We start from the raw sequence: 24316 nt of genomic DNA on the forward strand, positions 1-24316 counted from the left end.
TGCTTTCTGCATTAGATGTGCCCAGTATTCTGTGAGCCTGTCTTTGTAGGGAACAAAGTGCTTATCTCAAAGTTCCACTTTTGCTCTACTTACTTGTTCCAGGGGTTTATTCCCTGCTGTCTTTTCAGCAGAGACACCCAAACCCAACATAAACATGACCTGCCTCCAAACATTTCTGATCTTGGCTAATACTGTCAATTCAAAATATTCCTAATGGAAATAGCAGAGGGTAGGTCATTTTGAAATACTCTCCAACAGAGCAGTTAGAATTAAGAGAACTAGTTCTTTACATGGCTGCACAGAGAATAAAATCCTATAGCAGCCAAGCAGGATGAGTGTCTTAAACCTGGATTCCTTCACCCTGTAGAATGCTGGGGTCAGTAATAAAAGTGAGACAGGTAAGGTTTAATGAGATAGGAAATTTCTAGTCCAGAATTGATCCAGCAAAAATGTCACCTTACTTACTGAGCAGGACTATTCTCTGGCTGCATTAAGCATTCCAGATGCACATCAGCAAGTAAGGAGTCATTCCAAAGGGGCCATAGCCAGGATTTGGCAGAACTAACCCTGAGCCCCAAAGGGACCAGGGGATCTGATCCCTTGTTCTGCATCAGCAGAATTATTTCTCCAAGTCTCATCTCTCCTATCATTACACGCCCAGAGATGCCTAAGGAACAACAACAGTGTCATTGAGGCTTTCAACTTGAAAGCATTGCCTGACCCAGATGCAGCAGAGACTGCATTTTGTCTGGCACAATTCCACTTGTCAGGGATCAGGCAAGGCAGGGACAGGGACAAGGCAGAAGGCATCTCCTGCCCCAGCCTCAGCCTGCAACACTGACACAGGCAGAGACAGCCAGGGAAGAGATTTGTCACTGTGAACCTGCCATAGGTGGCTTTGGGCTTGTGCTGTCACAGCATGACAAACTCACACCCTGCCTAGGCTGCATCCATTTGGAAGCCTCCTTATCCTTCACTGGAAAATTCTAAAGGACTTTCTATCATAGGAGGTTTCCCTATTTCTGCCAGTGCAAAACCAGGCAATGTCCATGAATGTCCTTCAGATCCCAAAGGGTTCAGCTCAGAAACTGCCCAAGAAAGGTTTTCTGTTTCGAAAGCAGGAGGAAGGAGTGGGAACATCTCTCATTTCATGTTAAATGCCTTCTTTTTCCCTACTAGTTGTGACACTAAAAAGGCTGCAGGGAGATAAAAAGAATGTGCAGGATGGAGAGGAAGGTATCCTCTTCCAGCACTGCATTTCAGGGGCCCCCAGGTACCACTCAACACTTCACACTGGAGGACTTTTCACTGTGCCACGAGAGAACACTCCCAGTGACTGGACTCTCAGAGAGTCCACAGAGCCCAACAAAGAATTGAAACAAATTTAAAGAAATTTTGAAAAGAATTGGTTTAAACCAAGCTTTCCAAATGTCACCTCTGAGTCAAGAATACAATGGTCATTCTAGGACAGACATGCCCTGTACCTACCTGCATCTTCAGAATTCTCTTTGCTTCTGCTGCTGGGTCTTGGCCTTGAGAAAATGAAGGACGAAAGAACATGTGAGGAGGTAGAAAGAGAAGGGAGGGAAAGGGCTTACCATAAGAGGAGGCAAAATTTTAAACATGGTCACTGTGATGAAGGGGGAAATGCAACACAGAAACCCAACAAGATGCAAAGCTGATTCATTGTCCTTAAGTTTGCCATTGCTGGAGTCACACAGAGCTGGCCAAGCTCTGGCTGAAACACAGCAGTCATTGTTCAACTTACATCAGAACTCCCCAGTTCTGCTGCCTCTCCTTTTGGGGCCAAGTGGCTCCTACAGCCTCTCTGAAGCAGCAAGAGCTGCTGAGCTGACACACGAGTCTGTAAGGAGGGCAGCTACTTTTGTACAGCTGCCAAAGCTTGACTTGGCCTGCCCGTGCCTTACCCTGGTGACAGCCTCGTGCTACATGTGGTCAGAGCACTGCTGTCTCCTGAGAATGATATTACACCTGCTGGCTCTTTCAACAACAAAAAGGCTGTTCCCAACTCAGCTGCTAGGAAAGGATGTTCAGATCACACCTTAAAAGCTCCACCAAAGATTTTCAATTGGAATGATACTTCTGTGACTCCCTCTTTATTGTTAGCACTTGGATAAGGGTAATAGCTACATTTTCTCTTGCATATCCAAGCCAATATTTTTCCATCAGGTACAGTCCTGTAACTCTTCTCTAACACCTTGCCCTCTTTGATCTTAAGCCCAGATCAAAATATTAAACATTGATCAAATTATACATCTATACTCCAAAACATATCTGGCATCTCATTTCACAGTGGAGGCCCAGGCACAGTGAAGTTACACCTGATGTTTACAGAAGCAGCACCTGAATTTGCAGACACCTCTCCAGTAGCCAATATTTGCCCAAGCATATTCACCTGGTTGTAGAATTTGACAGTCAAGGATCACAGCATTCAAAGACCTGCAGGACCCCATCCCATGCAGTACAGTTCCCAAATGTGACCACAACCATTACAAAGGGAATCAAGTGCCACGTCCAGCAGAGGACCCATCTTGAGGTGCTTTGAAGCCCTGCCTCCTCTTCCCCACCACCACCTCTGCTCTTGGGGTATATATGGTGTTGTGTTTCACATTGTGCTGGATGATCATGGATGGGTAAAATATAGAATACACAGAGGTTTTCCAAAATACAGGAGACAGATGGCTGTGCAAAATAACCACACAAGAAGGGAAGAGTGAGGTGAACAGCACGCTGGAGTAACAGACACCTTGGCTTACCTCATCTCCTGGGGCTCCTGGAATTCCAGCTGGGGAGAGCTTGGCAGGGACCCTGCAGCACTGCCCACAGGGGGACTCACTGCCCTGCGGATGGGGGGGATCAAAGGCAGTCCCAGTGACCCCTTCTTCATATCCCCACCACTGGAATAGAGCAAGGAAGCCTGGAAAGAGAAGAACACAGTGCTCAGATCAAGCATCCAGCCTTGCCCCCATTCATGCCTCAAGACATTTCGCCATGCATTTAACTGGGACCTGCCAGAAAAAGCCAAACTGATGGAGCAGCTTGGCCCAGGACAGGGAAAGGTGACCTAGGAAAGGGAAGTGGTGAGGGAGAGACCACGTCCCACATTTGCCACCTCTGCCCTCGTGCTCATTCCTCTGCAAGTGTGGCTGCATTCCCAGCTGGCTTCCACATGTTTGACATCAAGATGTTCTGGGGTGCCACTGCCTCCACTGGCCTTGTGGATGGCATGGGAATGGCTTTAGATCACTGTTCTCTCCCTGCCCCTAAGGTACCAAACAGCCAGTGCTGATCTCCAGCCATGTCCCCACAAAGCCATTCTGCAGGATGTCCAAACCTGCTTTTCTCAAGCCCCTCATTTCTCCTGCTGCTGCCCTTCCCTCCTACACTTCCCCAGCAGCCTTTGAGCCCAGATGCTGCTGAGCTCTCGGGATGCTGGCTGCTCTCCAGCTCCCACACATCCATCATCTCAGGCTCCCTGGCACTGAGGAAGTTCAGCAGAGCTCCCTGCCCTGCTGCTCTCTGCAAGGTCTCTGCCGGCCCCAGTTGCTCCAGGGCCCCCATGCCATGGCCAGGAATGGGGCTGGAGGCAGCAGGGGCAGGTGCACACCCTTCCTTCATATCCCATCATTTCTGGCCCAGCTAAAGAGCCAAACCAGGACCTGCTCAAACTTCACTGAAAGGGTCAGTTCCTGTCAGGGAAAAGGTCTCAGAGCTCTGCTGACAGCACATCAACTGAACATTTACCACACAGGACTTTGCTTGGTCTCCTTACCTTAGGTTCTTTTCCCTCTGAAATCAGCTCCTCTTTTTTTACCCTGTACTCATCCCAGCCAGTGCCATTTTTCCCATTCTTCTGCTCTCCGCTGCATGTTGGGCTTGGCTTGGTAGAAGGAGAGCTCTTCTGGATGGGAGGCAACGGCTTGGAGGGAAGGAGCATGGAGGGACTTGCCAGGGAAAATCTCTTGGCAAGAGGGTAACCAGTCAGGCCTGCAAAGTGGAGACACAAAATAGAACAGAGGCCACCATGCAAACCTAAAGCAGCTGCAGCTCCATATTTCATGGGACGCATTTCCTGCAAACTTCTAAACAGCTGCACAGGGAAACATGCTCCTGCTGGCAGACACTTGAGGCAGGCCAGGGCAAAACCCTGAGCCACTTGCCCAGAGCTAGCACAGGCACAGCCTGGCCTCTGGGCTGCCCTGGGACAGCAGGGAGCCCAGAGCCCTGTGCTCTCCAGGAATGGCTCAGCTGCACATGCACCCTCCTGCTCCTCTGCCTGCCCCACAGCTCAGCAGCCCTGCAGCTCCAGGGGCACTGGCAGCAGCACAGCTCCTTGCAGGGGCACATGCAGGGCACAGCTGTTCCCTGGCAATGTGCACAGCCTCTCTGCGCTGCCACAAGACCCTTCCTCCCAACAGAGAATAGCTCACATCCAATCTCACCTCTGTGTGCGGCTGAGCCATGCTCACAAGAAAGGAAGTGGGTTTTGTGAACTCCCATCTTTATCATCAACACATCTAATGGGTGTGGCACGCAAGGGGAATAATTTTTAATTATTGAGAAAATGTATTTGGTTTTATTTCTCATGGAACTAGCCTGCATTTAATTCCTCCGAGCAGTATTGAGTTAGCAAGTCCGAAGGTAAAGATGGAAGGCTCCAATGATAAGAGGGGAAAAAGATTCTTTCTTGAGGCTTGCCTTCTGTAAATCCAGAGGAAAAACCCACACTAGCTGTGACTGTTATTTCTGAAAACCACAAAGACCTCTCAGCCACCAGGCAGGCCTTATTGGTGTGTCTGTAGCACCATAATCCCACCCTCAGGGTCAGGCCTGATCAGCAAGCAGAGGAAGAACAGGAAATTTATCTGTAGTGAGACCCAACATTGATGGCAAAGAAAGCAACAGGACTTGCATCTCATGCCCATGTCCTAGCTGTGGTCAGCTGTGGCCACAGTCCCTGTCCTGGCTGACAGTATGAGTGATTTGGCTACTGTCAAAAAGGAGAATGCAGAGTAAACTAATGACAGAATGTTGTGATGCCATGGGTGTCCTTGCAGGATCATCTGTAGCTGTCAGCCACCTACTCTGACACAGAGCCAGCACTGACCACCATGAAGCAGTTTTCCCTGAAATCTGGGGAGATTTTTTTCCATTTTGTTCTGGCCTTTCAGCTCCCTCCTATCCTCACCTTTTCCTTCAGGGGTCTTTCCTTTTCCGGTAAAATCCATGTTTGAACCCGTGCTTCTGCCTGGCAGAAGTGCCTGGGTTGGAATTTGGGGACGCTCTCAGAGCAGTCAGCGCCGGGAGCTCGGTGCCAGCCTTTGAACAAGGCCGGGTGACTCCAATCGCCAGCGCTCGGCACAGAGAGGCAGAGCCAGACGCGTCTGCTGCCACTGGGGCCGTGCCAAGCACAACCTGCACCGCCCCAGCGTGGGGCTGCCCCTTTGTGACACGCTCACCATGGTTCTCTCGTTTCCATGGCTGCAAAACCCCAGCCCAACTCCATCCCCTTCCATTCCCCTCCCAAGGGCAGCCAGCTCTTAGCCCAGCCAGGCCAGGCCTGAGCGTTTCACACTGTCTAGGAAGGAGACCCTTTCCAAAGCTACATTTCAAGGCCTTTATTTCTGTAATTCCCACTGGGTTCTGGGTTGCAGCTTGTTGGTGGGGGATTTTGTTTATTTCTCTTCACATCAAACCAAGTGCTGGGACACAAACAATGGCCCCGGGCTCTCAGGACTCTGGCTGGTCAGAGTGACCCCGAGATACATTAGAAAGTCTCTTTTCCCAGCCAGGCGGTCGAAGAAGGAGTCAGAGCTTTCATTTCTCGGTCTCAAGGTTGTTTCTTGTCTCTTATCTATAAACTTCTTTCTCCTGCCTGCCGAGGTCCACTCAGCAAGAATGTCAGAGGCACTCTGCCTGCCTCCGGGGTGGTGTTACCTTTTTTACTAAAAACTACGTGTACAATATTTACAATTACTTTCCAATACCTATCACCTATGTTAGACAGTGAGCTTCTACTCTAAACCAATCTAAAAGTGCCAACATCATAGCTGAAGATGGAGCCTAGGAAGAAGAAGGAAAAAGGACAAGGCACACCCAAATTCCTCCATCTTGGGACTCTGAGCCCCCATTCTAAAAACCTCAAAAATCTATTTCATTCTGTGATAAATTCACTATCATACTACTTAAACTTGCGTGGCTTGTAATTCTTCATATAAGGTTGGTAATTGTTTTCTCCAAGGGCTAAATCAAAGGCACAGGGGTCTTGGGCTCTGTGCCAGGGTCTCTGAGCCCCCTGGGCAGGGGCTCAAGTCCTCCAGGGCAGCCAGAGGAATTTCCTGGGTTCTGACACCGGGCGGTGGAAGTAAAAGCAGCTTTGCACTCCCCTGTAGATGACCCCAGAATTCAGTTGGCTGAGAGGTGTAGGGAGCAAACTGACCATCCAAACTTTCCACTTTTGCTCTACTTCATTGTTCCAGGGGTTTATTTCCTGCTTTCTTTATTGCACAGACACCCAAACCAAACATAAACATGATCTACCTCAAAACATTTCTGATCCTGGCACTTCCTGACAATTCCAAATTTTCTTAATGGAAATGGCAAGGGGCAGTCATTGTGAAATACACTCCAACAGAAAAGATAAAACAAATCATGCTTGATTTGGCAGAACTAAGCCAAATCTATGGGACCCCTGGGGCTGATCCCTTTTTCTCATCTTCAAGTCTCATCTCTCCTGTCTATTCAAAGAAGCTTTGCACTCTGCATTAGATGCCCCCAGTATTCAGTGGGCCGATATGATCAGTGTATCTGCAGGGTGTAAATTGGCCATGCAGAGTTCTCCTTTGTTGTTCAAGGGGTTTATTCCCATTTTCTTTCCTGCAGACACACCCAAACCCAACATTACAACATGCCTCAAAGCAATTCTCATTTGGACTGTCCCTGAAAATTCAAACCTACCCTCAGAGCCTTTCCCTGTCCCCAGGCACAGGCTCCAAGGCTGGGCTCTCACCTGCACGGAATGAAGAAGAGCTGCTGCCCTTGCCAGCGGCTCCGGGCTCTTGCCATCAGCGCTTTGAATGCAGCTTTTGTACACACTCTGCCTCTCTGAGCCCCGCAGCATTCCCGGGCATCAGCAGTGCTGCTGCAGGCCAACATCCTCCAGGCACAGCTGCAGCAAGGAGATTGCAACAAGGCCTGGCTGCAGGAGTCTCCAGCCTGCAGCAGCCCTTCCCCTGCGGCAGAATCATCTTGCGCTGCCATGGGGGAGCAAAGGGGGTGAGGGGCTCTTTGCAGATGAGGGTCTCCTCCATGTGCTGCTGCTCGCTGGGCTGATACAGCTGCTGGTGCCCTCCCCCACAGCTGTACCAGGAGCCTGCCTGGGAAAATAACACTGCCAGTGCCAGTGCCAGTGCCAGCCACCCATCCCTGCCATGGCCCTGCCCTCAGGGCGTCCTGCCCACCAAACTGCTCCAGTCAGGTGATGTCAGGCACCATCAAAATACATTCAAACAATGCATTTTCCACATTCTGGCAAAATCATGGCCATACAGGCCACGTGCTGGAGGCAGACTGCTGTTGGCAGAATGGGGGAAGCCCCAGCAGCTGCTCTCCCCAGGCTGGATGGCCATGGCAGCAGAGGCAAGTCTCTCACCGTGCCCACTGCTGTGGGACCCAGTGCTTTGGACTTGTTCCCACTGAACTCAGGCTGCTGCTACAGCAGCACCATGCCTTCACACACTTGATAACAAAGAGTTGGAATGGCACACAGGACTGCCCCAAAAGCTACAAAAAAAAAAGGGGGGGGAGATGGGGAAGGGGGCAAGTGAGTTAGAATAGTTTGCTCATTTTTAATACAAGCATACCTGGATTTAAGCAGAAACACTGGGCTAATCCTACTGGGGACTGGTTTGTAAGCCTTGTCTCTAGCAATTCCCACCAGTCTGCAGGCATTTTCAGTAGAAGGGGTAGATAAGATTTTACAGCACATGCATGAGCAAGTCTGAGCTGGAACTCAAAGGACAAGACAAATACAAATCGGCCACCCATGGGGAAAGGAAGAAAGAAAAGCAGATGAAACAAGTGCCATTGTGGCTGAATTGCCTGCATCGATCCCATGGTCAAACCTTTCTGTACAAAAGCACCTCAATTCAAACACACAGCTTAAGATCAAGGAATTCAAGTGTTTCAAGAGCATTTAAAGCCTGATTCCTATTACTTTCAAGGAAAGGCAGATGCTAAATTTCTTAAAAACACAAATGTGGGACTATTTGGGACTGCATCCTTCAAAAGCAGGAATGGAGGTTTAGAATTGCAGAACTGTTTCCATTGGAAAAGACCTTCAAGATCATAGAGTCCTCCCAATAACCTGAGACCACTAACACTGCCAAGGCCACCACCAAAGCATATCCCAGGAAATGTCGTGGGATGGGACATCTTCCTTGTCTCCTTTGTCTCCCCAGGAGCCCCTTGGAAAGAGAAATGCCCACACAGGCTTTATCTGACTCCTTCCCAGCCAGCCTTTCCCTCACTCCTGGGTCTCATTTGCTCCACAGGCTTCACCAGCTCACTCAGCTCAGAGGAGCTGTCAGAGGAGAAAACGCTGCCTGGTGTGGGGCTGTCTGATCCCTGTCTCATCTTGATTCCATCTGCCCCGCTCCCTCCCCCATCCAAGAGACCGAAGGATCCCCCCAACCCCACGGTGCTGCACCAGATCCCGGGCACGTTCCCTCCTGCGCTCCTTGGCGGCCCCGGGGAGGCTCCAGAGCCCTCCCTGTGTGCGGGACAGCTGCTGCAGCACCGCTGCGCTGCGTGCGAGCAGCGCCCAAGGAGCAGCTGCGCCAGTTCAGAGTCTGAAACGGAATCCTCAGGGCACACAAATGACAACTGGCATTTCAGGGCTGGCAGGAGAAGCTAAATCCATCTGCTCGCTGCCCTTTCTAGCCATGGCCACGCTGATGCAATTGGAAGAATTGCCCCTGCCCAGGAAGCTCTCAGGTGCAAGAGAGCAGCAAAAGCCAGGTGTTTCTGAGGTGCTAGCTGCCAGTACCTCAGGTTTTCCTTCCAAGTTCTAAGGGGTTTGGACTATTTTTACCATTTCAACATTTTCTGTGTGTCCCTGTGAGCGAGTAAGCACCACAAACGAACTCCCTCAAAGCCTTGAGGTACTGCCAGAGCAGAACTTGTTCATGCTCTTTTCTCCTGGTGATTTTATAATCCCGTGCAGACTCTGATAGCAAACCCGTGCTGTAGAGAAAAGATTGACCTTGGCATCCTGGGGCACTTTCTGGGTGGGTGTTTGAATCTGCTTTTCCAGGCCTTGGGCTTTTTATGAATGTGAAGCTTGACTAGGCCAATATTCAAGCAGCAATCAATTTATTATTTAATATGGTAAAGTATGAGCAATACAGCACTGGGTACAGTGGGGGAAGTTTTCCCTCCAACTGCACACCGATAATTGATGGTTACAGGTATTTGTAGGGGTACTCATCAGGTTTTTTTTTTTAACAGTTTCTATTTCCAATTTTTACTCATCAGCAATTTTTATTCCAAATCATTACATCACAATTCTATACACTATTGTGATTTGAATTTCTCAGGATGTATTTTCAAAGGAGTATCCCCAGATGGTGATGGTCCAGTTTCCGAAAGAAGAAAGATGAATCCCATCTGGTGGAGTCCAGCTCCCCAGATGTGTCCACCTTTTAATTGCAGAGACTATAAATCTAACAACAGTGATGTCCAGCTTCCCTTTGGTCGAAACCATAAGTCCTTGAGGTGATGTTCATCTTCCTTTCTCAAGCTGTTTTTCTCTGCTTCAATAAGGCGTGAGATAAGCATATTTCCTATATATCTTCCAAAGCTATAGTTTCAAGGATACAAGTAATATTCTAAAATTATACTTCAAAAGGTTATTATTGCAGAGCTTTTTTTTTTTTTTACGGATTAAATGCAAGCAAGAAGCAACATCCTTAACACCTTAATTCCAATGCTCCTAAATCAACCAGGGTTAATTTCAAACAAAAGATAGGTTCAAAGGCCTTTTTCCATGCTTTATTTTCCTCAGTTATTATTAGAATTCACAACTATCCCATTGTCGATGTCCACACATTTCGCATTCACAAGTACACACTTCGCCTGTTTGTACCTGACACCAAACACAGCTTTGCATCTCACACCCTCAGCAAGTCTGCAGACAAAACAAAGCTGGCAGGAGCAGCTGAGAGCCCTAATGATTGCGCCATTCAGAGGGACCTCGGCAGGCTAAAGAACTGGCCTGAGGGGAATCTGATGGAGTTCAAGGATGGGAAATGAGAAGTCTGGGACCTGGGCAGGAATAAGCGCAGGCATCAAGAGCAGCAGGAGGCTGACTGCGAGATAAGCGGCTGTTTTATCTTCCTTGTCTTGCTGGTTGGGGGTTGTAGCGCAAGGCCAAGGCAGAAGGATGCCTGCAGCCAGAGAAAGAGGGGGTTCGCAGCTGGCCCTGCCGAGCCGAGCGCGGCCAGCCCCGGAGCCGCCCCGCCCGCGCTGTGCCCGCAGCCCCGGCTCTGCCGCGCTCGTCCCCGCCAAGTCCGGCCCGCGCCGGGGCCGCGCTGGGCGCGCGCGGGCCCGAGCGCAGCGCCCCCCTCAGGCCGCGCGCCGCCAGCGCAGCCGCGGCCGTTGCGCGGCGGCCGTTGTGGCCACAGTCGGCGATCGACGCCATGGCGGAGCTGCCGCTGCCCGCCGGGCTCAGCGCCGGCACCTTCCCCGCCAAGCTCTGGCGCCTGGTGAACAGCCCCCGCGTCCGCTCCGTGCGCTGGGACAGCCGCGCCCAGGGGCTGCTCATCGACCGCTGCCTCCTGGAGCGAGAGCTGCTCAGCTCGGGCCACGCCCACAGGGGGCGTGGCCATGGGCCGGCCCCGGTGCCGCACACCTTCAGGGCCACGCAGTTCCGCAGCTTCGTGCGGCAGCTCTACCGCTACGGCTTCCGCAAGGTGCCGGGCTGGGTCGGCTCGGCTGCGCCGGGCGATGCCGGGGCCTGGCTCCACTACTGCAACCCCTGCTTTCGCCGCGACCGCCCCGACCTCCTGCTCCGCATCAAGCGCCGGAGCGCAGTCAACAGGCAGCGGCCGGCGGCGGGCCGGGAGGGCCGCAGGCGCCCGCCCTGCGGCTCCCAGCAGCTCCCCGGGCCGCGGCCGCTGCCGGACGGGCGGCGCGGGCGCGGTCGCTTCCAGCCGCTGCCCAGGGAGCGGCCGCCGCTGCCGGCCGGGCGCCCGCCCAGCGGCTTCCTCCTGCTGCACAGGGAGCGGACGCTGCCGGACGGGCGGGAGCTGCGCAGCCCCCGGCCCGGCCGCCTCCAGCAGCCCCCCGGCGAGCGGCCGCTGCTCGCCCGGCGCCCGCCCTGCAGCTTCCACCTGCTGCACAGGGAGCGGCCGCTGCCGGCCCGGCGGGAGGGGCCGAGCCGCTTCCAGGAGCTCTACGGGGAGCGGCCGCCGCCCGCCGAGCGGGAGGTGCTCGGCATCCCGCCCTGCCACTTCCTCGGGCTCCACGGGGAGCGGCCGCTGCCGCTCGGGCGGGAGGGGCCCCGCAGCCGCTCGCAGGAGCTCTACGGGGAGCAGCTGCCTCCGGCCGAGCGGGAGGTGCTCGGGGTGCAGCCCTGCAGCTTCCAGCAGCTCCACAGGGAGCAGCAGCCCGCAGCCTACGACGCACGAGGTAGGAAAAGAGTTGTAGCCCTGTTTTTCCGAAAGGTCGTGAAAAGTGACCGTTTCAAGTCGTTTTCCACAAGGCTCTGTCATTCTCGGCCAGAGGCTGTCAAGCCTACTAGCAAGGGGCACCTAGGAGGCCGAAAGATTCTCTGCCTGGTTTGCCTGTGTGCTTCCCGTGATGTTTGATCCACAACAGCACCAGAGCTCTGTGTCCCACAGCCACGTTGTGGAGCCTGACCAATGTGTTTGGATTCTTGCAGCCAGCCCGGGCACTTCAGGGCCCAGCGCTCCCGCTGGCAGTGCAGCTTGTGCAGCATGGACGGCCTCCAGCTCAGCACAGAACGCGCCTGGGGAGGAGGAATGGCCACCAGCAGATCTAGGCCTTGCCGTAGAGAAAATGATTCGGGAGATCAGGAGGTCCCTGTCTGAAAGATCTCCCTCTGCTCAGGTAATTCCATTGGATGGGGATAAAAGGGGCTGGACTGAGAGCTTTTGAACCTTGTGACACGGTTGAGAAGCAAAGGCTTCTTTAATTGAACTTATTTCATTCTTATTTAGTTATTGAATTATTCTTGGTTAAGAAAGATTTCTAAAAGAGGGGATGAAGAAGAAATGAAGAAGAGGTTTTACTTGCTGGGAAAGAGGAGAAGAGTGTTTGGGGAATTGGCACTGAAGGCCAAGTGTCCCGTGCAGGGAGGGGCATGCCAGAGGTGCCTCTGTCCCAGCTGCAGCAGATGTGGGCTGTGCCTCTTTTGGGTGGGAAGGCCAAGGCAAAGCAAGGGCTGGGCTGCAGCTGCTGCTGCTGTTGTTAGCATTCAAAAACACATAATCACATAAGCGATTATATGCAGTGCTTTTTATTTAAGAGCTCTGGGAATCGGGGTAGTTTCCACCCAAATCTGATTGCAACCATACATTCGAGGTGAACGTGTTTTATACTCTATCGTTATATAACTTTCATGTTAATTATTAAACTTATATTGTTCTATTGTAGGCACAGATTTCAGCTAAACATAGCTTCTCATGGTTCCCCCTTAAATTTCTAACCTAGTTTCTCATGATTCTTCTTATGATTATACAATAATTATATTTAGTTACTAAACAATCATCACATCTAGCAATTATATCATTTATCATACTGCTTACGCAGGTGCAGTGATCTGAGAAAACACAAAGCCTAACATTTTCAAAGTCTATCTTTAACATTTTCCAGGGCTCCACTATCACTGTGTGAGCCCTGCCGTGCCTGTAGGCGCTCCCAGAGCCGTGGCTGGGGCTGGGCTGCAGCTGCAGCTCTCTGTCCTTTTGCAGATTATGACACGTGTTGGCCAAAGAATGTCTCTCTTTCTGTTGATGTGCTGACCCATTGCCTGCAGTACATTTGTGATTATGACTCAAGGGGGGGAGTGGGATTTTTTGGATTTACCAATACCTTATTCTCAAGTGGCATGACTTTTGTCCTCTGTAAAGTCACACATAGCAGTTTAGAGAAGCATTTTATTCCATAAGAAAAGGAAACATTGCAGGCTCTGAACCATCTTTAGAATCTTTAGGGTTCTGATGGATGAGCTATGGCAGAAGAGATGAATATTCTGAAACTGGTCATAGTGAGAATATCTTTGTGTCCAAAGGTAATTTGCTTCATGGTGGACATTTACTTCCTCAGTGGAATAGAAACACTACTTGGTTGTCAGGCTTTTCCTGTCTTTTGGGTTGTTTTTTTTCCCTACCCTAACGATGTACAGATTTTTGCCACTGATCCCAAATGTGATCCTGGAAATACCCAGGGTGCATAAATGTTTGCCTGGATGACACCTGTGGGGCAGCAGCAGAGGGCTCCGAGAAGCAGCACCTTGTGATGGGTTGTGTGAGCGGTTGGCTGGGGGTGCTGAGACTCCCAGGCAGAAATGTGTGCTTTGCCTGTGGGTTTGCAGCACACAGCCCTGGGCAGGGCTGGGAGCGAGCTCTGCCCTTGCTGGCAGCCGTGCTGGCAGCAAGGAGAGCCCCTGGCTTTGTGCTGGCTGATTTCTCACAGCTCTGGGATAAGGCAGGGTCAGAGCGTGGGGGCACGTCCCCTCACTTGGTGTCTTCTGGTTTTCTGTGTTCATGTTTTGTCTCAAAGGTCATTTTGTAAGAGCTTCAGTTTCACCTTGGCCCCCTGAATCCTGAGTTTAAAAGGCTTGTCATGTGAACCGTGGGGGCAGTGTTCCCTCCTCTGTGCTCCATGTCCTTTGGGAGTGGAGAAGGAGAGTTACTGTATCCCTGATATGATTCCAGCAAAATAGTGAGTGATCTTTGGGTTCCTTTCTTTCTGTTTTTCTGCTCAGGACAATGTTGGTGTTGCCCCTGATTCTTCAGGAGGGGAGCCTGTGAACAGAGCTGCAGCAGAGGAGGTTTCATCTGGCACCGAGAGCTGCAGGAACAGTTCCCAGGAGCCCCAGGAGCCTGGTGAGGACAGAGCCCACACTGATTTAGAGAGCTGTGAGATGGCTGCTCTGAGCAGGGTTGGTGCTTCCTGGTGCCTTTAGTTCAAATCCTGCACTGGCACAACCTCCCTGAGCCCTGCCCTCCACGCTTCTCCAGAGGCTCTGACACTGAGTCCTCTGCTGTGGCAAGAGAGCAGGGAATAAACCTGACCTTGTGGGAGTTGTGTCACCAAGCCGGGTGTCCCAGTTTTGTGCTGAAGTGGGTGGGTAAATTTGCTGCAGGGTGCCAGGGGAGGCCAGGCTGAGCGACTCTTGAAGGAACAGGGGAAAAAAAGAGCAAAAAGTCAGGGTAGAAGTCCAAATCACTGACTAAATGTAATACCAGTCTGCTGGTATTGGGCCTGACCCAAAAGAAAAACAAGGAGCACAACATCAGAGGCCAACCAATAGAAAAATCACAGTAACTCCAGTATCAGAAGGAAAAGCTTGAATGACCCCTGATTAGGGAGGCCTAAGAGGAGAGAGGGAGCACTGTGGATCCATTCCTTAGCCAAGCTGGTGCAGCCTGCAGGCCTCGTAGGGAGCTCTGTCCCTCCCAGCCCTTCCTGCCAGAGCTGATGGTCGAGTTGGAGCAGCTGCTGCTCGCTGCAGAGGGCAGTTTGTAGATGCCAGGTAATGGAGCTGGTTCATGACTCAGCTCCCAGCACCTTCAGCTTCAGCCATTTCAGTGAGGGCTGAGGTCTCTCTGTCAGCTCAGAGAAAGAACAAGGCTGGGCTTCCTTGTGGCAGCTGGGACTGTGTGTGTTTCAAGCTCTCCTGGGTGCCCTTTGCACTGCGGGAACTGAGACTTTATCAAGATACTTCAGTGTTTTGAAACACACTTTTGAACACCTGGAATGGTCCCTGTTCTTTTAAGGGCAGATTGCTTCAAATTGCCAAGTGAGAGTCTGCCTTTCAGGCCATCTTTGACAGCCCCTGGTCGAAGGACAATTGCTGCCCAAGGGAGAGGTGCAGAAGGGCCAATATTGACTGAGTGTTGCCTTTGCTTCCCAGATGCCATCTGACCAACATCTCCAGGAGGGCTGCCCTGCACGGCAGGAAGAGACAGGGGAGAGCCTGTGACCATCGGGCAGGTAGAACTCCTCTGTTTGTAGATATGTTTATAGATTTCTATGGTTCTATTTATTAGTGGTTATAGTTCCATTTATAGATGATAGTGTTCTATTTATATGGACATAGCTTGATAGATCTGTATAGTTAAATGTGGATATGTATATAGTTATAGATGTGATATAATTATATTTTAATATATATTTACATTTATAGATTTTCAGAGTTAGATTTTTATATGTGTAAAATATTTCTATATATATATATAGCATATGTATGCAGTTACATTTATGAATGTGTATAGTTATATAGTAAGAGGAATAGGAATGTTTAGATGGAGAGATTGATGGATAGATTGCTGTTTGTGTAGGCCTAGGCTGCATTTTTAGCTCTTTGCCCCCTCGGCTGCCTTTTTCACCTCTTGCTTTTGCCCCGGTCCCCCTGTGTCCCCTGTCCCTGTGCTGGGTCCGAGCTGGCGGCCGGGCCGGGCGGAGCAGCACTTCCAGCCCCGGCTGTCCCTGGAGCGGTGGGAGCTGCCGCTGGCCCCAGGCACTGTCCCCTGAGGAGCTGCTGAAGGACGGTGAGACAGAGGGGGCTGAGGGGGCTCAGGGGGCGCTGAAGGGACGGTGACCCTGAGCTGCTGCTGGGGCTGAGGGGCAGCCGAGGGCCATGGTGGCACTGAGGTGACAGGCAAGTGGCACAGGCTGGCAGGGTGGTGGGTCTCAGGGGACGGGATGGGTCAGAAGGGACTGAGGGGGGTGAGAGGACTGTGAGGGGCTGAAGAAACTGAAGGGGGCTGGGGGTTCACCGAGAGCATGGCGGGGCTGAGGGGATGGAGGGGGCCAGCAGGGAGCACAGAGGGCTCCGGGACTGCAGCTCTGCCAGGCCTTGGAAGCAATTCCAGAGCCTCCACTTTTGCCACAGCTGCCATGAAGACCTTGAGGACAGCTGGAGACTGACGGGAGCCAGCAGGGAGGAGCCGAAGGCCAGCAGCCAGAGCAGTGAACGGGGACCTGCTGCTGCCAGCCTGGAGAGAGCCCGGGTGAGGCCACAGGCCCGGGGAGGCAGGTGGGGCTGAGGGTGCCGTGGGCTGTGGCCGTGGGCACTGCCCGGCGGGGCAGGAGCGGGCCCTGCCCGTGCTGGGGCTGCTCAGCGCAGCTGCCCCGGCCGGCACAGGGGCTGTCCTTGGGCAAGGCAGCTGTGCCGGCAGGGCCGGGAGCTGTGCCGGCTCTGCCGGGCTGCCGGGGCTGCGGGACAGTCCCGCCGCGGCTGCGCTCACCACAGCCTGGCCCGCTCGGCTGCTTTCTCTTTCTGACCCCCCTGGGGAGGCTCTGACATTGCCTCTTCCCTGATGGAAGTGCAGCTGCTGCCAAGGGAAACGTCCCCATACTCACTCAGTGTTCCCTTTGCTTGCCAGATGTTCCATCTGCTGTCGCTGTCCAGGAGAGCTGCTCTGCACGGGAGGAGGAGACCGAGCGAGAGGCTTTGAAGATGGGGCAGCTGGGGTCCCTCTGCTTCGAGTGCTGTTTAAAGATACATGGACTTGAACGTAGCCATAGTTTATTATATGTGTATTTCCATATGTGGGTTGCTATTTGTATGTGTTTATTTCCATGTGTATATTCTTATATTTATGTATATTTATTTTGTTATGAATGTATGCTATGTATATATATATATATATATATATTTGAAATTACATATATGTGTATAAATTTATGTATGTAGACATGGATATTGTTATATCTGTGTTAATTTCTATTTCCTGTGGGTAAAGTTGTGTAGGTATCTCTTTTGATACAATTTTTGTTATATGGCTTTTAAAATAGGAATATTGGTATTTGTATAGGTATATAAGTCTATTTTTATATGCATATTTATCTGTTTCTGGATGTAATTCTAGTTACATATCTATGGAGATATTTTTGTATTCCTAGATGGGCTTAATCCTTGTAGTAATATGTAATAAATTAAGTTGTTAAACACCTAATTGATCTTTGTGTATAGTGCGTTGTTGTGGAGGTTGGATATAAATTAACTGAAGTTGGTATTTGTATATTATTACATAGAAAGGTTGTAATAATAGAATAAATTCCTGTTTTTAACCTAAATTGAGATTTGTATAGTTCTGTATAGGATATATATATAGGATTTTGGCCATGCAAGTCTCCGGCCATGCCCAGCACATGCCCCACCTGCACTCAGGCTGGGCAGGGGAAGCGCAGATTTGGGCTGGCAGCAGAGCCCCACCTTGGCTCAGAACTCGCTGCAGAGGCCTGCTGAGAAAATTCCAGGGCTCCACTGAGAGCAGAACTCCAAGCAGGAGCAACCCTGGCAGGAGAAATCATTCACAATGAAAAAAGAGAGAAAATGTGGCCAAGCAGATGTGGGGATACTCTGTGAGGCTGATAAAATGCTCTGAATCACCCCTGCCTGGGCACGTCTTCTGCAAAAATGTTTGGTTAAAAACTGAACACCTCCCATGAAATACAGATTGCACTTTCCCCTTCACTTACCTTGCTGTGTAAGTGGAGACACTCTCTCCTTAGCACTGAGAATTTTTGCCCTTCAGCACCTCACATTTAATCAAAGATGATGTACTACCACTTGGCACCATCAATGAAAACAGCCCTGCCCTCGTGGCAGCGTTTGCAAAGTCTTCCCTCCTCCTGTCCCCACATCTGACAGACGGAACCATCCCCTTCTGTCCCAACTGTGCCTGAGCTGAGTGAGGGCTCCAGGAGCTCAGGAGGCTGCAAGAGCACCGCACGTGGGAAGGTTTTGCAAAGCTTCCTAAGCACCAGTAACCTCTGGGTTTGCCAGTCTTCTCCTGCAATATTGTCCTACTCAAGAATGATCCTGGAGGACACTGTGCCTCCAGCTTACTCAAGTAAAGTTTGTTTTCTTCAAGGCTTGAATAGAGGAAAATGAAAATTGTGGTTTTTAGAGTGAAATTTGGGGGTTGGTGCGGCTGGGTTTGCTCCACTATTTACTGTGGAAAGTAGGGTAAAAGCTTTAAATTCCCAGCAGAAGCTGACTACCAGCCCACACAGAGCTGAATGAGGCCCAGGTGGGCTTGCTGCATGCTGGGCCAAGGGAAAAGCTGGAACAAAGTCCCCTTTTATTGCAGATGGAGTGTGTACTGGTGTCTCCAGGGCTGTCTGTGGTAAGACACGGCAATCCAGCCAGAAACTGTGGATATGAGAGTTCCCACAGCAACCTGCTTCTCCAGGGTGAGGGACGAGGCCAGCCCAAAAGCCTGGAAGGTGCTCTGGGCACTGGAGAAGGCCAGGCTGTCCTTGTGCAGGGATGGCCTTCAAAGGGCACCTCACACCTTGTGCTGCTGACCAAGGGCAGCTGGTGGCCTTCCACAAAATGCTTCTTTTGTCCAGCTCTTGGAAAAGTTCCAGCCAGCAACAATTCCTGCTGCTCACACCAGCCCTTTCCAAGCAGGAGGAATTCCAGCAGCAGCCTGACAGCTTAGTGGCCATCTTGATCGATGTTATCAACAGGGCAATGATCGCTCTGAGGTGTCTGCCCATGACTCGGGATAATGGTGATCATTGTGCTGGGTGCCTCTATTCATAAGCTAAGTGCTGATTGTTCTCCTGCTGCCTTCAGGAATTTCGGAATTTGAATAGACGTCTGCCTCTCGGGCTGCTTGTGGTAAGAGACTTGTTTGGATTTCACAATCTTGATGAAATACATGCTTTTAGAGCATGAATTATTTCCCAGCATATATTACAACACCACTACAATCTTTCACAGAAGAAGGCAATCATACAGATCAGTGTATGGTCAAATTTCCCCCTAATTCTCATAAAGTCCATCTACTCTGGATACCCTTACTTTGTACTTTTGTTTCTTGGTCATCACAGAACTGAGAGCTGCAAGAAAAAGAGAAAGAAATATGAACAGTCCTTGGGAAATACTGGACTGTCAGGAACTAAAAATAGTTGATAGCATCTGTACCAGGCAATTTCTTTTACTCTCCACCAGTTTCCATTTCAGGCATCCTGTTAGCATGACTAAGAATTTTGCAGCTAAATGCAATGGGCTGCAATTTGAGAGGCCTACAAGAAAAAAGCCTTATCAGACCTTTTTTCCCCCTCAAGTGACAGGTGCAAATTACAAAATGAAAGGGCCTACAGAAATTTAAAATTTTCTAATTTTAGAAAAATATAGTATTAGCATCAGATTCCACAGGGATAGAGATATAGGAGCACCAAGGAAATGCTCCCAGAAATGGTTCCTAGCCTGAAGAGACAAGCTAGCCACAGGAACAGGAGAGAGCCACTTCTTTTAAAATGTGTGAATTACTGAATGCAAGAGCCATTGGCCCTTTCAGCTTCTCTTTTTAACAAAAAGTAAGCTATTAACTTGTGTTTATGAAGACTTTATTTGGACTTTAATGTTTTTGAGACAGCTTCTGAGCAAAATACAAAGAAACTACATTACATATTAGTAAATGCAGCATTTAGAATAGCAACTAAACAGTCCTATCTCATAGTTAAATGTTCAGTTCTTCATAAATTGTGATCAAGTCCATGAAATGCAGTACCTAATCCAGTTAAATGCCACCTACACCTCAGATTTGCTCGTGTAACTAATATTTTCCACTCCACTCTCTATCCCTTCTCTCACCACAGTCCTCAAGCCCTCAGCCAGGCACAAGCCAACTTCTCACCTCAACTGCTGTTAGCAATTACCAAGCACCTGTTGGTAATTACCTGAGCACCTGCCCCACCCACAGCAGCTGTAGGTCCCTGGCTGCTGGGAGAACAGGTCTGAAGTGCAGACCCGAACACCACCAACCCCCCACCACAAAAAAAAAAAAAAAAAAATTACAACTTTTCTAAATAATTTGAGACTAGTAAAAGATCAGGACATGGAGGGACTTGTTTATCCCCTTTAGGCCAATCAAGAAAAAGTTTATATCCTTCTCTGGAAAGGGAAGACGGGGGTTTTTCTTGAAGCAGAAGCATGTTTTATCAGCCCCCTTCCTCATTTGTCCCTGCTCCCCAGGAGGCCATTCACTAGGCATATATATAAATATCTATGTCTGAAAACACAGCTACATGAGTGCATGACTTGCCCTGGTGCAATTTAAAGCATAGATTTTATTGCACCAAGATGCAGAAATCTGTTCCAGAAGAGGCACATCTTGTGGAGCTGTAAGGACCCTGCCAGCACATCTGCTACCAAAGCAACAATTCCTGCTCTGCAGTGGCTTAAGCGGGCTGAGATGGAAGTGTTTCTTCATCAATGCATAAACCACAACAAAGTAGTGGTGACAAGCCTTTTTTCCAAGCCTGACTGAAGGTTTGGGAAGCAGGTTTGCCTGCAGAGGGCACACAGAAGCATGACACGTTTGCCTACTGTGCACCTCCAATTTCCACACCATCGTATCACTCACTACTCGGTCACTGAGCAAGCTGACAGTGTATGACAGGTTATCCATCCTGCACAGAAAGTCACAGAAAGAAGAAGAGAGGAAGAAAACACGGAAGATGACAATGCAAAAGAAGTTGAAGAAGTGTGGCAAGGATTGAGCATTAAGGGACAGAAATAAGAAGAGACCATACCCTTGAACTGTAAAACCCTGACAGGAAACTGCAAGTGCTTGCATCTATGAGTTCACCACCCGGACTTGCATGCTTCTCCACATTACCATTCTTTCAAAATCTTTGCTTCCTGGACAAGCTGCCAGGTCTCCAGTACCAGTCCTACCTCCTTCCAGCAGTCTGCATCTGAGCAGAGAGTTGAAAATAGATCAGGGATTACCTGTTACACTGTAAGCATTCAAGACAACCAAAGAACTTTGAGGAAAAAGGCCATACTGAGTGCCCAGGACAAAGAGATCTTAAGAAATTGGAAGAAGGAAGTATTGGTTGAGGGTCACAGTTATGTTGAGGTTTAGCCTTTCAAAGGTTTGTTGCTTTTCTACTGAAAACTGCAGGTGAGAAAGCCTAGGCAGAAAAGGGAAGGCGAAGCTGTGTAAACAAACCCATAGCTGTATACAAGGACAGAAGCCGATTTCTTCTTCACCAGGCTGAAGAGAGTGGTTTTATTATTCGAAAAACAAAAGCCAAACTACCCCAAGTCAAATATATATTCTCCCACTACATTTAGACATTACAACAATAAAAAAGCGCTATAAAACCACTGCAGTCAATTAGTCAGTTAGGAACAATAAACAGGGCACAGTTTAATAGTATCCATATCTGTCTTTGGAAAGATGAGCAATTACAATCTGCATCCCAGCTCGTGCTCAGTATTTACTACAATCTCAAATAACAATAAAGTCAAACACAACAGATGACTGATGTTCCTACCTTCTGCTTTCCAAACAGAGTTTTAAAAGATAGTTTATTGCAAAATCAGTCTCAAGTATTTTCAAGGCCTTGGGAGCTCTCTAAGCTTAATTAACAACAGAAATAAAAACTATATCTTTATAACAAAGTTATAAAGATCACAACTTTAACATCACACATATAGAATCCATTTTAATATTTGTGTAGAGCCAAGATTATAATATTATAATTTGTATATAACAATCGATTTGTAATATTGCTGAAAGAAAGCACACTTTTCTAAATACCTACTGGCTTTGGTAACTGCTAAAGGTAATGTAGATTGGGCTGTACTACTGTTTACTCATCTTTCTGTTGCACAGAAATCTTGGATACTTTAGTGTGTACATCTGTAATTCTGACATTTTCTGAAATGAAAGCGAGAGGAGAAATGGGCTAAATTCAGATACCTGAAGTTACGTATCAACATTTGCAGACGTAAATCAAATACCCAAGGAAAGCTTTTCTATGGGAAGAATGCCAGAGCAAGTTAAAATATGTATTGATAAGAATAGTCAACACAGTAGAAATGAAGAGCATCTGCACCATAGGAGAGAGGGTATAAAATCACACTCTGCGTCAAGAGAACATAATTCGTATTTCTTCACAGCCTTCTCCCTTTGCATGCCCCTCTGCAAAGTGCAAGGGGCCCCAAGGACTGAAGGATACACAGGGAGTCAAATGGAGACACTTGCACCGATCTCACTGGGGGCTCCTAGGGAAGCACTTTGCTTGAGAAGCAAGCCCCTCTCTTCCAAAGGCATTTCCCCAAATGCCTACATTGCCCAGGGAACACCAACACACACTTAAGAAACCCTGGCAAGGCTGAATTACTTCTGCTTCTTGCAGCACAGGCACTCCAGCTGGAGCTCATCTTCCTTGCCCCCAAGTCTGTTTCCACGTGTCCCTTGCAGCACGCAGCCCAGGGCCCCTATAAACAAGAGCTGCTCTCTGCCTCTGCACGTGCCTGAGCTCCTGCCCGCGCTCAGGGCAGCAAAACCAGGCTGTTCCCAGCCTGGGAGTGGAGCCCTGTTCCCACAGGAGGCTCTGGTGAGCCCCTTCCCCACTGTGCACGCAGCCCTTCTCCTGCCCGCCCAGAACGCTCCTGGCACAGCGGAGCACAAGCTGGCCGGCTCTGGGCTCAGCACAGCCCAAACACAGGCGCAGGAAGACCCAGCAGCTGTTTTGCAGCCATGCCCAAGAGAGATGGGAAGGGTCCCCTGCCTCTGGTCTCGCTTGGTTGGGTTTCTGACTGGATCTGAGGTAGGGGCTGCGATTCCTGGCTTGTGGGGAGAGCAGAGCCGCCGGAACCGCACCCAGTGTGCAGGCACTGCCTGACAGCGCTGCGGCCCCTGGGACAGGTCGCGCCTCTGAGTCTCAGCCACTCCCTGCTGCTGCTGCTGCTCCATTTGCTTTCAGGCACACCCAAAGCTCACTGCTAGGCCATGGTGGTCTCTGGTTCTGCCCTGTTCCTGTCCGTGTGTAGGCATGGAGCATTGCTGTGCTTTGAGGAAGCTCTTTGTGAAACCTTCCAGCATTGCAAGCTCCTTTGCCCTCAGTGGATGCTTGCCATGGAATCCCACATGGCTGGGTTCACAGCATCCTCAAGCTGGCTCTTCTAAAACCCAGGGTCCTTGTTCCCTTCAGCATGCTCAGCACGACCTTTAACTCCATGGTGCTGTGCAGCTGGAGCAGCAGGACAGGGACCTTTGCAGCCTGAGCTGCCCTTGCTCCTCCTTGTCTGGGCCCAGAACGCAGCGCGGAGGAGAACGGCAGCAGGACCCTGCGTGTCCCCTCTGACTGTGTTCACAGGGATCTCAGGTTGAGGGAAGAGATGAGGATTTGACTCCATGTTTCAGAAGGCTTGATTTATTATTTTATGATATATATTACATTAAAGCTATATTAAAAGAATAGAAGAAAGGATTTCATCAGAAGGCTAGCTAAGAATAGAATAGGAAAGAATGACAATAAAGGCCTGTGGCTCAGACTCTCTGTCCGAGCCCCTGTCTGGGCTGTAATTGACCATTAATTAGAAACATCCAACTTGGGCCAATCAAAGATCTGCCTGTTGCATTCCACAGCAGAAGATAATTATTGTTTACATTTCATTCCTGAGGCCTCTCAGCTTCTCAGGAGGAAAAATCCTACCTAAGGAAAGGATTTTTCATAAAAGATGTCTGTGACATATCACCCTTTTTAATTTTAGTTAAATTAGAAAGAAAAGTGTTTGTAATTTTTTCTGCTGGGCTCATGCAGAGGAAAGAACAAACACTTGACAGGTTATCTGTTGCCAAGCAAAACCTCAATCAAGTGCTGATGTGAAATGATCAGGGAAATTCTTCACCTGGAGAACATAAAATTCTATCATATCACTAAAACAATCTTACAATATAAGAAAATGCAAAAAACAATTGCAAAGAAAGTTCATTGCTCCAAGTCCAAACAGCCGAGTTTCAGGAGAAAGTCCATGGAGTGAAGATGTTCCTCTTTGACATCTCTGAAAGTTTCTTTTGGTCCTGAAACAGGCTTGCAGAATCCTGAAACAACAAATTGATAAAAAAAATCCATCAATAGTTATCAAAAATCCATTCATAGTCATCAAACAATTCTGAGAAAATTTCTAGAATGTCTTGGCAACAGCCTGTTATTGAACCACTTGGGCTGAGGCTAATTTTTGCCTCTTCAATGCTTTTGAGCTGCTGCTAGCTCTTTCAACTCTTTT

General features: G+C 49.5%; 1 protein-coding gene across 1 annotated transcript; it reads left to right on the plus strand.

Annotated features, from left to right (window-relative positions):
* The first annotated feature begins 10718 nt into the window (after positions 1 to 10718).
* Positions 10719 to 17349, plus strand: LOC118700839 (basic salivary proline-rich protein 4-like). Its single transcript, XM_036405412.1, has 6 exons — positions 10719 to 11709; positions 11963 to 12150; positions 14030 to 14150; positions 15182 to 15818; positions 16163 to 16280; positions 16656 to 17349. The coding sequence occupies exons 1-4, from the start codon at positions 10719 to 10721 to the stop codon at positions 15190 to 15192; spliced, it is 1311 nt and encodes a 436-aa protein (XP_036261305.1). The 3' UTR covers positions 15193 to 15818; positions 16163 to 16280; positions 16656 to 17349.
* Positions 17350 to 24316: the final 6967 nt, after the last annotated feature.

The sequence above is a fragment of the Molothrus ater genome, chromosome 38, assembly GCF_012460135.2.
Source record: "Molothrus ater isolate BHLD 08-10-18 breed brown headed cowbird chromosome 38, BPBGC_Mater_1.1, whole genome shotgun sequence".
NCBI classification, from domain to species: domain Eukaryota; kingdom Metazoa; phylum Chordata; class Aves; order Passeriformes; family Icteridae; genus Molothrus; species Molothrus ater.